This window comes from Mobula hypostoma, chromosome 12 (genome assembly GCF_963921235.1).
Source record: "Mobula hypostoma chromosome 12, sMobHyp1.1, whole genome shotgun sequence".
In the NCBI taxonomy this organism is placed as follows: domain Eukaryota; kingdom Metazoa; phylum Chordata; class Chondrichthyes; order Myliobatiformes; family Myliobatidae; genus Mobula; species Mobula hypostoma.
The window spans coordinates 100924940-100937372 of NC_086108.1; the positions used below are offsets into that span (position 1 = coordinate 100924940).

Here is a 12433-nt window from a genome sequence, read left to right on the forward strand (position 1 = left end):
ATAGTCAGAATCTATAGAAATGTTAAATACAACTAGACAGTTTTAAAATGACAGGGGAAAGTTTAAAAGTAAAGCGCGAGTTAAGTTTATGCACTGTATTCCTTTTAATTACAACATCCAGTTTAGATCAGTTGCAATGAAAGGTCCCCTTTCTATATTGCAACTTCCAAGCACCTCGTGAACTGCAATCAAACTTGATTTTAATTCAATTTGTTACTTTTTGTCTCTTTAAGAAAACAGCATAGCATGAATTTATTTTTTTTTTTACTTGGGTTTGGCTGCAATAATACTTCCGTCTGCTTCATTATTTTTTCTGTCCATATTTTTGTAGTTTCTGCTTTGCTCAGAAGATTCTCCAGCTGGGCATCCAACTCCGTCTTCTCTGCTTGACCAAACTTCTCCTCTGTAAACTTAAGCAAACCAAAGAGATGAAAATTAAAAACTGCAGACTCTGATTTTCAAAACAAAACAGAAAAGGCACCTTCTCTAACGAATAAGGCTTCTGGACTAAAAGATTAGAAAGTAACGATATTAGGGTAAAGGATGGGATTCGAGGATCAGGAAGTAAGGCGGTGTTTAGAGAATTGAGTAGGTTAATTGGTTCAAGCCCAGTGACAGAGAAAGTGGAGCAAAGGTCAAGGGATTACCCCAAGGAGCTGGCTGTAGCTACCGGGCCTTCCCGCAATGCAGTGGGTCAGAGAGAATGCTTTGAAGATGAAGAGCACAGCAGTATTACTCTCAAAAGAGTGTGGCAAAGAACGGATTTGACATATTCAAACCTTATTTCCCTCCCACAGTCCTGAGTGACTAAAAATAAAAAATGACGATCGTGTTTCGTTTGCAGTTTTAAGTCACAAAGTTAACAACATGGAAATAGGCCCATCAGCCCAACTCGTCCACACCAACTAAATTGCCTACTTGAGCAAGCTCCACTTGCCCAAGACTGGTCCACATCACTCGACCTTTGCTATCTATACATGTACCCATCTAAATATCCTTTAAGTGGTGTAATTGTACTGAATTTAACTGCTTGATCTGACACCTCATTACATGTGCCACTTCAAATCTTTCACCTCTCATCATAATCCCATGATTTCTAGTTTTAGTTTCCCTACCCTGGGTGAAAAACTTAACTAAGCCCCTCAAGATTTTATATACCCCCTTCAGGAACAAAAGTTGTACCTAAACACAAGGAAATCTGCAGATGCTGGAATTTCAAGCAACACACATAAAAGTTGCTGGTGAACACAGCAGGCCAGGCAGCATCTCTAGGAAGAGGTACAGTCGACGTTTCAGGCCGAGACCCTTCGTCAGGACTAACTGAAAAAAGAGCTAGTAAGAGATTTGAAAGTGGGAGGGGGAGGGGGAGATCTGAAATGATAGGGGAAGACTGGAGGGACAGGAGGGTCTATCCACAGCCTCCTCTACTGTAAAGATGAAGCCACACTCAGGTTGGAGGAACAACACTTTATATTCCGTCTGGGTAGCCTCCAACCTGATGGCATGAACATTGACTTCTCAAACTTCCGCTAATGCCCCACCTCCCCCTCATACCCCATCAGTTATTTATTCATTTATATACACACATTCTTTTCCTCTCTCTCTCCTTTTTCTCCCTCTGTCCCTCTCACTATACCTCTTGCCCATCCTCTGGGCTTTTTTCCCCCCTCCCCCTTTTCTTTCTCCCTAGGCCTCCTGTCCCATGATCCTCTCATATCCCTTTTGCTAATCACCTGTCCAGCTCTTGGCTCCATCCCTCCCCCTCCTGTCTTTTCCTATCATTTCGGATCTCCCCCTCCCCCTCTCAAATCTCTTACTAGCTCTTCTTTCAGTTAGTCCTGACGAAGGGTCTCGGCCCGAAACGTCGACCGTACCTCTTCCTAGAGATGCTGCCTGGCCTGCTGCGTTCACCAGCAACTTTTAAGTGAAAAGCTGTACCTATTTGTCTTTCTTTACAACTAGGGTCCTCCGCTCCTGGTAGGGTTGCCAACTGTCCCGTATTAGCTGGGACATCCCGTATATTGGGTTAAAATGGTTTGTCCCATACCGGACCGCCCTTGTCCCATATTTCCCCCGCTAAGGTAAAGCGCTCCTATGAAACTGTTCGTACACTGAAATGGCGTAAAGCGCAGAAACAATTACCATTAATTTATATGGGAAAAACTTTTGAGCGTTCCCAGACCCAAAAAAAACCTACCAAATCATACCAATAAAATACCAAAAACCTACCAAATCATACCAAAACCTAAAATAACACTAACATATAGAAAAGCAGGAATGATATGATAAATAGACAGCCTATATAAAGTAGAAATAATGTACAGTATATCAGAATCGGGAAGTTTAAGCCGAAACCGATTTGTAGAAAAAAAAAATCAGCACGTACGCGCATGCGCACACAGATACCCGCGCAAGGCTTCATGGTCATGGTAGTCTTTCTCGGGGTAAACACAAGTGTCCCGTATTTGACTGCTACTTTTGTCCCTTATTTAGGAGTGAGAAAGTTGGCAACCCTAGCTCCTGGTAACATCCTCATGAATCTTTCTGCACTCTTTCCTGCCACATGACACCCTTCCAGTAGCTGGGCAATGAATATAAATGAATTCTCTGCACAAATTCCACATCTCCAATTTCTGGGTTGGATTTGTGAATTTCCTGAGGGTGAACTTCCATAACCTGAACAGCCGTAATGGGGCAGCTGCTGGTATTGTTTTGGAGGCAGAGCAAACTCAGTAATGACAATTATGAAATTGCATCTTTCTCCTGTGCCAAAGCAAATATAATAGTGTTTATGTGCAAGCCAAAGCATTAGTCTTTCAAAATATAAAAAACACCACCACCATACCCAGATAGTGAGAAAATTACTGTACTACTGTGTTTCCCCCACAGTGCATTGATCCACCAATACACTTCACTAAATTCCAACTTGAAATATTACAGCACACTGTTTTCTTGTACTGAAGTCAAAACTATTGCTGAAGGTTGAAGTTGTATTTCTGAGTTAATGCAAGCCCTACAATATTTTCAATTGAGCAAGTTCATTTCTGACCAACAGCTTCCCAGAATCTTGCATTAATAAGCTGTTGGACAGAATTTGTAGGACCCAAATGGCATTAGAAACTGCTGTTGGAAGAACTCTCATGTTACTTCCCCGTATACTAAAATCAGATTCTATTTGCTTCGTAATCAGAGGCAATTACCCTATACAAGGTTACAAGACTGCCTATCCAAAGAATACTCAGTGTTGTCTTTTGCATTACCTAAACTCATTAAATAAAACCTTTGTAAAAATTCTTGCAGTTGTCCATTAACAGTTAATTCCTCACTGCTGAATTGTGCAAACAATTTCACCCTACTTGCCAAAACTGGAAATGTATTCAAAGCAATTCAGTAGACTGAGAAGCACCATCACTGGAAACAGAAACGACTTCCTTTCCCATCCATTGTTACCATTAACTCAAAGCTGATGATGAAAGTCTTCAAGAGGTAACATTAGTTATACAGAACAGCTGTGTTGCCCTCAACAATAAACATCCAGAAACTGAATAATATTTTACATTTTTCCTTTCATTAGGGACAGTTGAAACAAACACTGCCCAAATTCATATTTTGACTTAGTAGCTGTGGAAAGGTAAAGTAGGAGGCCACATTTCTGAGAGGGGGTAGTTGGACAACATAATGCTTCTTAAATTTACAAATAAGACAATTTTCATCTCAAGCTTTACACATTTCCCTTGTACTATCAAGACCAATGCATTGACCATATTGGTTGCCAAGGGAAACCAATCATTAATGACACAGTTACAGATGCTCAAAACTTCCTGCACATTTGAAGGCAAAGAAATTCTGCAGGTCCAGAAGTTTTAACCCTATATCCTGATCATTACCAAGTTCTTTTGCCGTGGTCTCACCCAGAAGAAGTGATATCTAAAGTAGTAAAATAAACTAAATCTAATGATGATTTAAAAAAGCGCTACTCAGAACAGAAACACCGACTGAAAAAAATGATTAGAAAATTAAATATTCTAAATACAAAATGATATACACTGTTGGAGAATAAAAATTGTGCAAAAATTCGTATTTTTGAAACGATCATGTTATTTTTATTTAAAGAGACAGGCCCTCTGGTTCAATGAGCCCACACTCCCCAAATACAGGCCAATGACCAATTAATCTACTAACATACGTTTTGGGATGAGAGGGGCAACTGGAGCACCTGGAGGAAACCCACAGAGTGACAGGAGAAAGTACAAACTCCTTATGGATGGCACCAGGAATTGAACAATAATTGTGATAACTGCTACGCCACCACGCAATATTCTCATGGCTAAACCTCATCTTCATCCTTAAATAAAAGGTAAACTTGCTATTAGAGGAAGCGCAGTAGAGATTCACCAGCCTGGTTCCTGGAATGGCAGCACTGTTAAATGAGAGAGATCAAGCAGACTAGGTCTCTATACTAGAGAGTTTAGAAGATGATGGTCATCTCTTTGAAACTTACTAACTTTTTTGATGATGTAACGAAGTAGATATGGGGAAATGTGTTCCACCTAGATAGGGAGTCTAGTACTTTGTACCATAGTCACAAAATCAAGAGCAGACCATTTAAGACTAGAACAAGAATTGCTTCAATTGCTTGCGTGATGTGCGTTTCCACCACCCTCTCCTTTCTCTGTGCAGTGGTTTTTGGTCTTTTTTAAAATTGAGTTACAGGTGTCCCCTGCTTTTCAAACGTTTGCTTTACGAAACCTCACTGTTACGAAAGACCTACATTAGTTCCCTGTTTTCGCTAACAGGTGTTTTCAATGTTACGAAAAAAGGCAGCACGCGGAAAAAGCAGCGCTCGAAAAAAAAGCAGCGCGCGCCCCGAGCAGCTGCTCCTCCCCCGGATTCGGAACGGCATTCTCGCCGGCATTGCTTAAACACGGGCCTGTGAACATCCATTAGCAAGATGAGTTCTAAGGTATCAGAAACACCTAAAAGAACTCGTAAGGGTGTTACACTTAGTGTAAAACTAGACACAATTAAGTGTTTCGATCGTGGTGAACGAAGTAAGGACAAACTGAGTTTGGCTTGTGGAAGTTGAAGAAGATGATGTTGAAGAGGTTTGGCATCCCATGACCAAGAACTGATAGATGAAGAGCTGATGCAATTGGAAGAGGAAAGGATAACAATCGAAACCAAATGCAGTAGCGAACGGACTGAAAGTGAAGTCGTCCAGGAACTGAACGTGAAGCAACTGCATGAGATTTTTGCTGCAATGATAAAGTACGACTTTAATTTTGAAAGAGTACGTCGGTTTAGGGCAAGATGGTTTGAGTGCTTACAAAGAACTGTATGATAGAAAAATGCGCGAGGCTAGCAGTCAATAGATAATAGACAATAGGTGCAGGAGTAGGCCATTCCGCCTTTTGAGCCAGCACCACCATTCACTGTGATCATGGCTGATCATCCACCATCAGTATCCAGTTCCTGCCTTATCCCCATAACCTTTGATTCCACTATCTTTAAGAGCTCTATCCATCTTTTTGAAAGCATCCAGAGACTTGGCCTCCACAGCCTTCTGGGGCACAGCATTCCGTATATCCACCACTCTCTGGGTGAAAAAGTTTGTCCTCAACTCCGTTCTAAATGGCCTACCCCTAATTCTTAAACTGTGGCCTCTGGTTCTGGACTCACCCATCAGCGGGAACATGCCTCCTGCCTCCAGCACGTCCAATCCCTTAATAATCTTATATGTTTCAATAAGATCCCCTCTCAGTCTTCTAAATTCCAGAGTATACAAGCCCAGTCGCTCCAATCTTTCGACATATGACAGTCCCGCCATCCCGGGAATGAACCTTGTGAACCTATGCTGCACTCCCTCAATAGCAAGAATGTCCTTCCTCAAATTTGGAGACCAAAACTGCATACAGTACTCCAGGTGTGGTCTCACCAGGGCCCTGTACAGCTGCAGAAGGACCTCTTTGCTCTTATACTCAATTCCCCTTGTTATGAAGGCCAGTATGCCATTAGCTTTTTTCACTGCCTGCTGTACTTGCATGCTTGCTTTCAATGACTGATGTACAAGATCACCTAGATCTCGTTGTGCTTCCCCTTTTCCTAACTTGACTCCATTTAGATAATAATCTGCCTTCCCATTCTGACCACCAAAGTGGATAACCTCACATTTATCCACATTAAACTGTATCTGCCATGCATCTGCACGCTCACCCAGCCTGTCCAAGTCACCCTGCATTCTCATAGCATCCTCCTCACATTTCACACTGCCTCCCAGCTTTGTATCATCTGCAAATTTGCTAATGTTACTTTTAATTCCCTCATCTAAATCATTAATATATATTGTAAACAGCTGCGGCCCCAGCACTGAACCCTGCAGTACCCCACTGGTCACCGCCTGCCATTCCAAAAGGGACCTGTTAATCGCAAGCCTTCAGCAGACGACGAACCTCGACCTTCGACATCGAGGCAGGCAGACATAGAAGAAGATGACCTGCCTGCCCTGATCGACAATGAGATGACACCCCAGTGTCCCACCACCCCAAGCCCCGGGCCGCGGACAGATACCGATTCACGGAGAATGCAGCGGTAGCCGGGACGCACCCAGCACATCTTCAAGAAAAAAGCCAAAGTAAACAAGCTAATTAATTAGGTGCCGCCCGGCACGTAATTAATTAGCTTGTTTATTTCGGCTTTTTTCTTAAAGACGTGCTGGGTGCATCCCAGCTACCGCTGGACCCCTGCATGCTTTGCGGATCGGTATCGGTCAGCGGCCCAGAGGGTGGGGGCCACTGCACCACCCCAACCTCCGATGACTCAGCCTAACACACCATCATCAATGTGCTAGATGTCTTCCCGATTCCGGTAAGTGATAATACACTGTACATACATTATTTCTACTTTATATTGGCTGTGTACTTTTAGGTGTTATTTGGTATGATTTGGCAGCTTCATAGCTTAAAGGTTACTGGAGAGCGCTTGCGCCGTGTTTTTGCTGAGAGCACTTGCGTGAGATTTTCGCTGTGGAGAACAGTGCAGCAATGACTGTGGAAAAGTATTTCTATTTTATATAGGCTGTGTATTTATCATATCATTCCTGCTTTTACTATATGTTACTGTTATTTTAGGTTTTATGTGTTATTTGGCAGGTTATTTTTGGGTTTGCGAACGCTCACAAATTTTTCCCATATAAGGAAATGGTAACTGCTTCTTCACTTTACAACCTTCCGGCTTACGAACCACTTCATAGGAACACTCTACCTTCGGATGGCGGGGAAACCTGTATTCAAGTTTCTTGCTTTGTGGCTGCCTATAAGCAAACAAATTTCAAAGTGTATAATTTATACATACTTTGATAATAAATGTGCTTTGTATTTTCTGCCTTTCAGATTTCTAGCTTCTGCAGTTTTATTCTCAAAGTAAATTAGGTTTACAAGACGTAGGCGGAGGCCGAGTAGTTATGATGGTACTAAATTGCGACTCCTTTGTGTTCAACTAAAAAAAAGCTTAATTTCTACCTTTGATGTCTCTCCTTTTCAGGGTGGGGGGGGTAGTTCTGTTGAAGACCCTGGTATTGAGTGACACTCAGACTTTGTTTTTTTGTGGTGGTGGGGCCCGTTCATGGGGGCTTATGGCCGGCCACTTTTCGATATCCCAAGGACATGGTCAAGAAGATGAGCGCACTTTGGGGGTTCCGAGGTATTTGCGGCCCTGTGGATGGGCCAATTCTAAGCGGGTGTCGCCAAATAAACTGTTGCAGGAGAGAAGGGAACATCAGGAACAGTGGATCAGCTGTAAGAAGCTCTGTACTCAACAATTTGTTCCCTCTCCCTCTCTCGTTGATGGGTGAAATTGTTGCCAATTTTCGGGACACAGAACTGGTTTAAAAACAAATGTGGCACAACAGACTTTCAACACTATTTCCTCTCTCGCTGTGAAGGGAGACACCTTTTTCCCTTTATTTTGGGGGGGGTGGGGAAGAGAGGGAGAGCACAAGAGCCTGTGGCATGAAAATTGTCAGACGAACGATTAGTTTTTATTGTACTGCAGATTATGGTCTGTATGGGGGGGCTTTGCTATTCCATGCTTGGTGGGCGAGGGTGCTGATACTTTTTTTTTTGCAGAAGTGGGTGGGGGAGAGCCATTGCTTTTCTGCTGCTTGTGCCTGGGAGGAAGGAGAGGGGGCTGGGGTTCTAATGTTTTAATTGTCATTCATTCTTTTTGGCACTCTTCTGCTTTCATGAATGTCTGAAGAAAAGAATTCAGGATGTATTTTGCATACATTTCTCTGACATTAAATTGAACTAGTGAACTAAGATTACGAGAGGCATAGATAGAGTAGACAGGGAACACCTTTTTCCCCTGGAGTGGAGATGTTTAATACCAGAGGGCATGCATTGAAGGTGAGAGGGGCTAGGTTCAGAGGGGATGTGGGGGGCAAATTACTTTTTTTACTCAATGTTGGATGCTTGGAATACGCTGCCTGTTGTGGTGATAAAAACAAATACATTAGAGGCTTTTAAGACATGTTTAGATAGGCCCATGAATGTGAGGAAGTTGGAGGGGTATGGACATTGTGTAGGTAGGAGTGTAGTTTTTGGGTTTTATTTTGATTTACCTACCTTTTAATGGTTTGGCACATTATGGGACAAAGGGCCTATTCCTGTGCTGTACTGTTCTATATGGGATTAGTGTAGAACTATTGTAAATGGATGCACAACAGTTGGCATAGATGCAATGGGATGAGGGGGCTGTACGAATCATTGCCATATCAAAATTTTATTTGAAGCTTTTTTTTGAATCAGAATTTCTTGTATACTAGTTACATTTCTAATATCCCCCCAAACAAATACAAAATTTGGAGTATTTGAATATAAAATTAGGCAGAAGAAGAGTTAACCACGACATTTTCCCCATTTATCCTGTGATTGAGCAACTGGCAAAATTAGGAGGCAGCTGCTGCAAACTGAATAGTGCCATTGTTCAAAATCTGTCTGTGCTTTAAAGCATTTTGGTGCTGAAAAGACATCTGGGCCAAATAGCTATTTCAGAATAAACTGTAAAGTGTTGTGTGTCCTCAATTACAATGTCAGCTTTCTATTTGCTGATTGGGAAAAAAACAATATACAAAATTCATGTTAAAATACCCACACAGTACAATCGTGTCCCAACAATTTCAAAGGGTGAATCAACTATTTCCACACACACACCATCTCCCTACTGTGCATATCCATCTTTCTAAACATGCTCCATGTTCTGGCAATACCACACTTTCTTCTCCCATTTCCTGAAACCATGATAAAAATCAAAACAAGATTTTTGGAAATACTCAACAGGTCAAGCAGCATCTATTACAGAAGCAATCAGCACTAAAGCTTCAGGTTAATTACCTGTCATCAGAAATGAGAGATTGTTAAACAAATTTGCTTCAAGTTGCTGAGAAGGGAAAGGACAAAAGGGATATCTGTGATAGAGTAGAGAGCAAGTTAATCTGAATGACAAAAATGGCAGGGGTACTGGATGAGAGAGTGGTAAAGACTTGTTTATCAGTTGATGTCTGGATGGGGAAAGAACAAGAGACATAAGAAAATGATGCAAGGCCCGTCAGATACAAAAATGTTGGAAATCTGAAAGTGAAGAGTGCTGAAAATATTTGCTCTTGACTGGTGTTAAAAAATTTGACTGGGTAGAAAGGCCTAAATTACTCTGCTCTGCCAGAATAATTCAATCCAATGGACATGGAATCAAAAGAAAGGTTCAGAATCCAGTATTATCAAACTGGGCAATAAAGTTAAACAAGGAAAGACACTGTAAGAGACAAGACTAATGAAAGAATGGATCTAGAGAGAAAAAAAAAATCACAAGTGTCATTCCACTAAGAGAGGGAGGCAAAATATAGGAAATCACAAGCCTGACTTCAGTGGTTGGCAAGCTGTTAAGTGGAATTATTAAGGATGAGGTTCAATGTACTTGGAAGCACACGATAAAATAGGCCAAAGCCAGCACAGATTCCTTAACGGAAATTCTTTTCTGAAAAATTGATTAGAATTCTTTGATTAATTAACAGGCAGGATAGACAGAGGAGAGTCAATGGATGTTGCTTACTTGGGATTTCAGAAGGCCTTTGACAAAGTGCTGCACAATAGACTGCTAAACAAGACAAGAGCTTGTGACTATAAGAACGATATTAACATGGACAGAGACAGGGGATCCGGCAGGAGGTAGGAAATGGGACTACAGGGGGCACTTTCTGATGGGTGCCAGTGACCAGTGGTGTTCCACAGGGTACAATGTTGAGACCGCTTTATTTCATGTTATATGTCAATGATTTGGATGACTGTGGCAAAGTTTGCAGACGATACAAAGATAGGTGGATGGGCAGGAGGTACTGAGTCTGCAGAAGGATTTTGACAAATTAAGAGAATGTGCAAAGCAGTGGCAGATTCAGTGTAGGGAAGTGTGTGGTCATGCACTTTGGTAGAAGAAACAAAGGCGTAGACTGTTTTCTAAGCAGGGAGTTAAATCAGAAATCAGAGGTGCAAAGGTACTTCGGGAATTCTAGTACAGGATTCCCTAAAGGTAAAATTACAGGTTGATTTTTGCAGTAGAGCAAAGAAATACAATCTGCTAAAACAGATTTCAAGAAAGTGCTAAATTTAAAATAAATTCCAAATTAACATCTGCTAAATTCTCAGTCAATGAGGACAGAAGATGATGAGATTCCCAAAGTTCAAAAGTGCACTCACTGCATTGTGTTGTCATGCACAAGATACCATTGTCTGGATGAGCAAAACTCCCAAGAGTTGATGTGAGTGTTATAGCATTTCCATCCTCATACAGTTCCAGATCTGTGTGCATCTTTTGTGAAAAATGCTAAAATATTCATATCACATCCGAGCAATAAATTACAAATACAGTTACATAGCCTAATGTACCACCCAGTGACACAATTTCACACACACTAGCTTCCATGGTGCAAAGAAATAACCCTATGTTACATGAAAGCAAATTACTGGAGACTAAACAAAAATAAGAACAGCAAGTTCATTCAACACCTCATTGCTTAAGGGAGAGTACAGGAAATGCAGGATATAAAATTTTCAACAGCACAACTGCATAAGTGCGAAACATGTCCCATACCAAAAGCATCAACTTAACATGCCAAAGGTTTAGCTTGATATTATACAACAGACAACCCCAATAGGCGGACTGTGGGACAGGTCTGGACCGCGCCGACCCATTGGCACTTATGTGAACGCACCTGTCATAACATGTAAATAAAGCACACGCTGCTCTAATCTATTTTAACCTCATCCCACACCGTACACTTGACCTACGCCCCAGTAGAGCGCGTGACCTACTGCAGTCCTCGACTAGACAGCAGCACGCACCAGTTACCCGCCTGTCATCTAAGCGAATTGTTAGCAGCAGTAAGTCACGGACCCTAAACCAAGAACAACATGGCCTGCGCGGAAAAGCGCAAAGTCGAACAGGCAAACCGTCAGTTCAAATCTGACTGGACTGATCAGTTTTGTTTTATTTTACCGGGCCATGCCAATGCTAAACCGACATGCTTAATATGCATGCAGTCCGTAGCTGTCTGCAAATCAGAAAATCTAAAGTGGCACTTCAACACTATGCACGCTACCAGTTTTAATGCCAACTACCCTGCAAAATCAGATCAACGCAAAATGGCACGAACATTGACTTCTCTAACTTCCGTTAATGCCCCTCCTCTCCCTCGTACCCCATCTGTTTTTTTTTATTATATATAACACACACATACATACACACACACATATTCTTTTTCTCCCTCTGTCCCTCTCACCATACTCCTTGCCCATCATCTGGGCTTCCCCCCTCCCCCTTTCTTTCTCCCTAGGCCTCCTGTCCCATGATCCTCTCGTATCCCTTTTGCCAATTACCTGTCCAGCTCTTGGCTCCATCCCTCCCCCTCCTGTCTTCTCCTATCATTTTGGATCTCCCCCCCTCCCCCTCCCACTTTCAAATCTCTTACTAGCTCTTCTTTCAGTTAGTCCTGACGAAGGGTCTCGGCCCGAAACGTTGACTGTACCTCTTCCTAGAGATGCTGCCTGGCCTGCTGCGTTCACCAGCAACTTTGATGTGTGTTGCATAAAACTTAATATTTTGAGTTTCCTTGCCCTTCTTTGAAACACATCGGGATTTTTTTTTCCTAAAATTAATCTGCGCCAATATGCAGGCATTTAGCTGAAGGAAAATGTGGCTCATCCAAGGCTAGCTGGGCCAGCAATCCAACAACATAAAGGCAGTTAAGTCATCAGAACATATTGTGATCGTACCAATGTTTCTTATAGCACTGTGTATTAAAAGGTCCATTGCTTCAAAATACTTCCAAAAATTTGATGTGCAAGTATCGTCATTGTTAATGAAAAGTCTTGTTTCTTGTCATTTC

At 42.0% G+C, this 12433-nt stretch overlaps 1 protein-coding gene across 7 annotated transcripts in view; it reads right to left on the bottom strand.

Moving 5' to 3' along the window:
- LOC134355036 (endophilin-B1-like) overlaps positions 1 to 12433 on the bottom strand; it is an 84102-nt gene that overhangs the window by 57370 nt on the left and 14299 nt on the right. For all 7 annotated transcript variants that reach the window (XM_063064711.1, XM_063064708.1, XM_063064707.1 and 4 more), the window contains one exon: positions 269 to 410. In XM_063064711.1, the coding sequence (XP_062920781.1) occupies positions 269 to 410 (142 nt within the window). The remainder of the gene's footprint in view (positions 1 to 268; positions 411 to 12433) is intronic.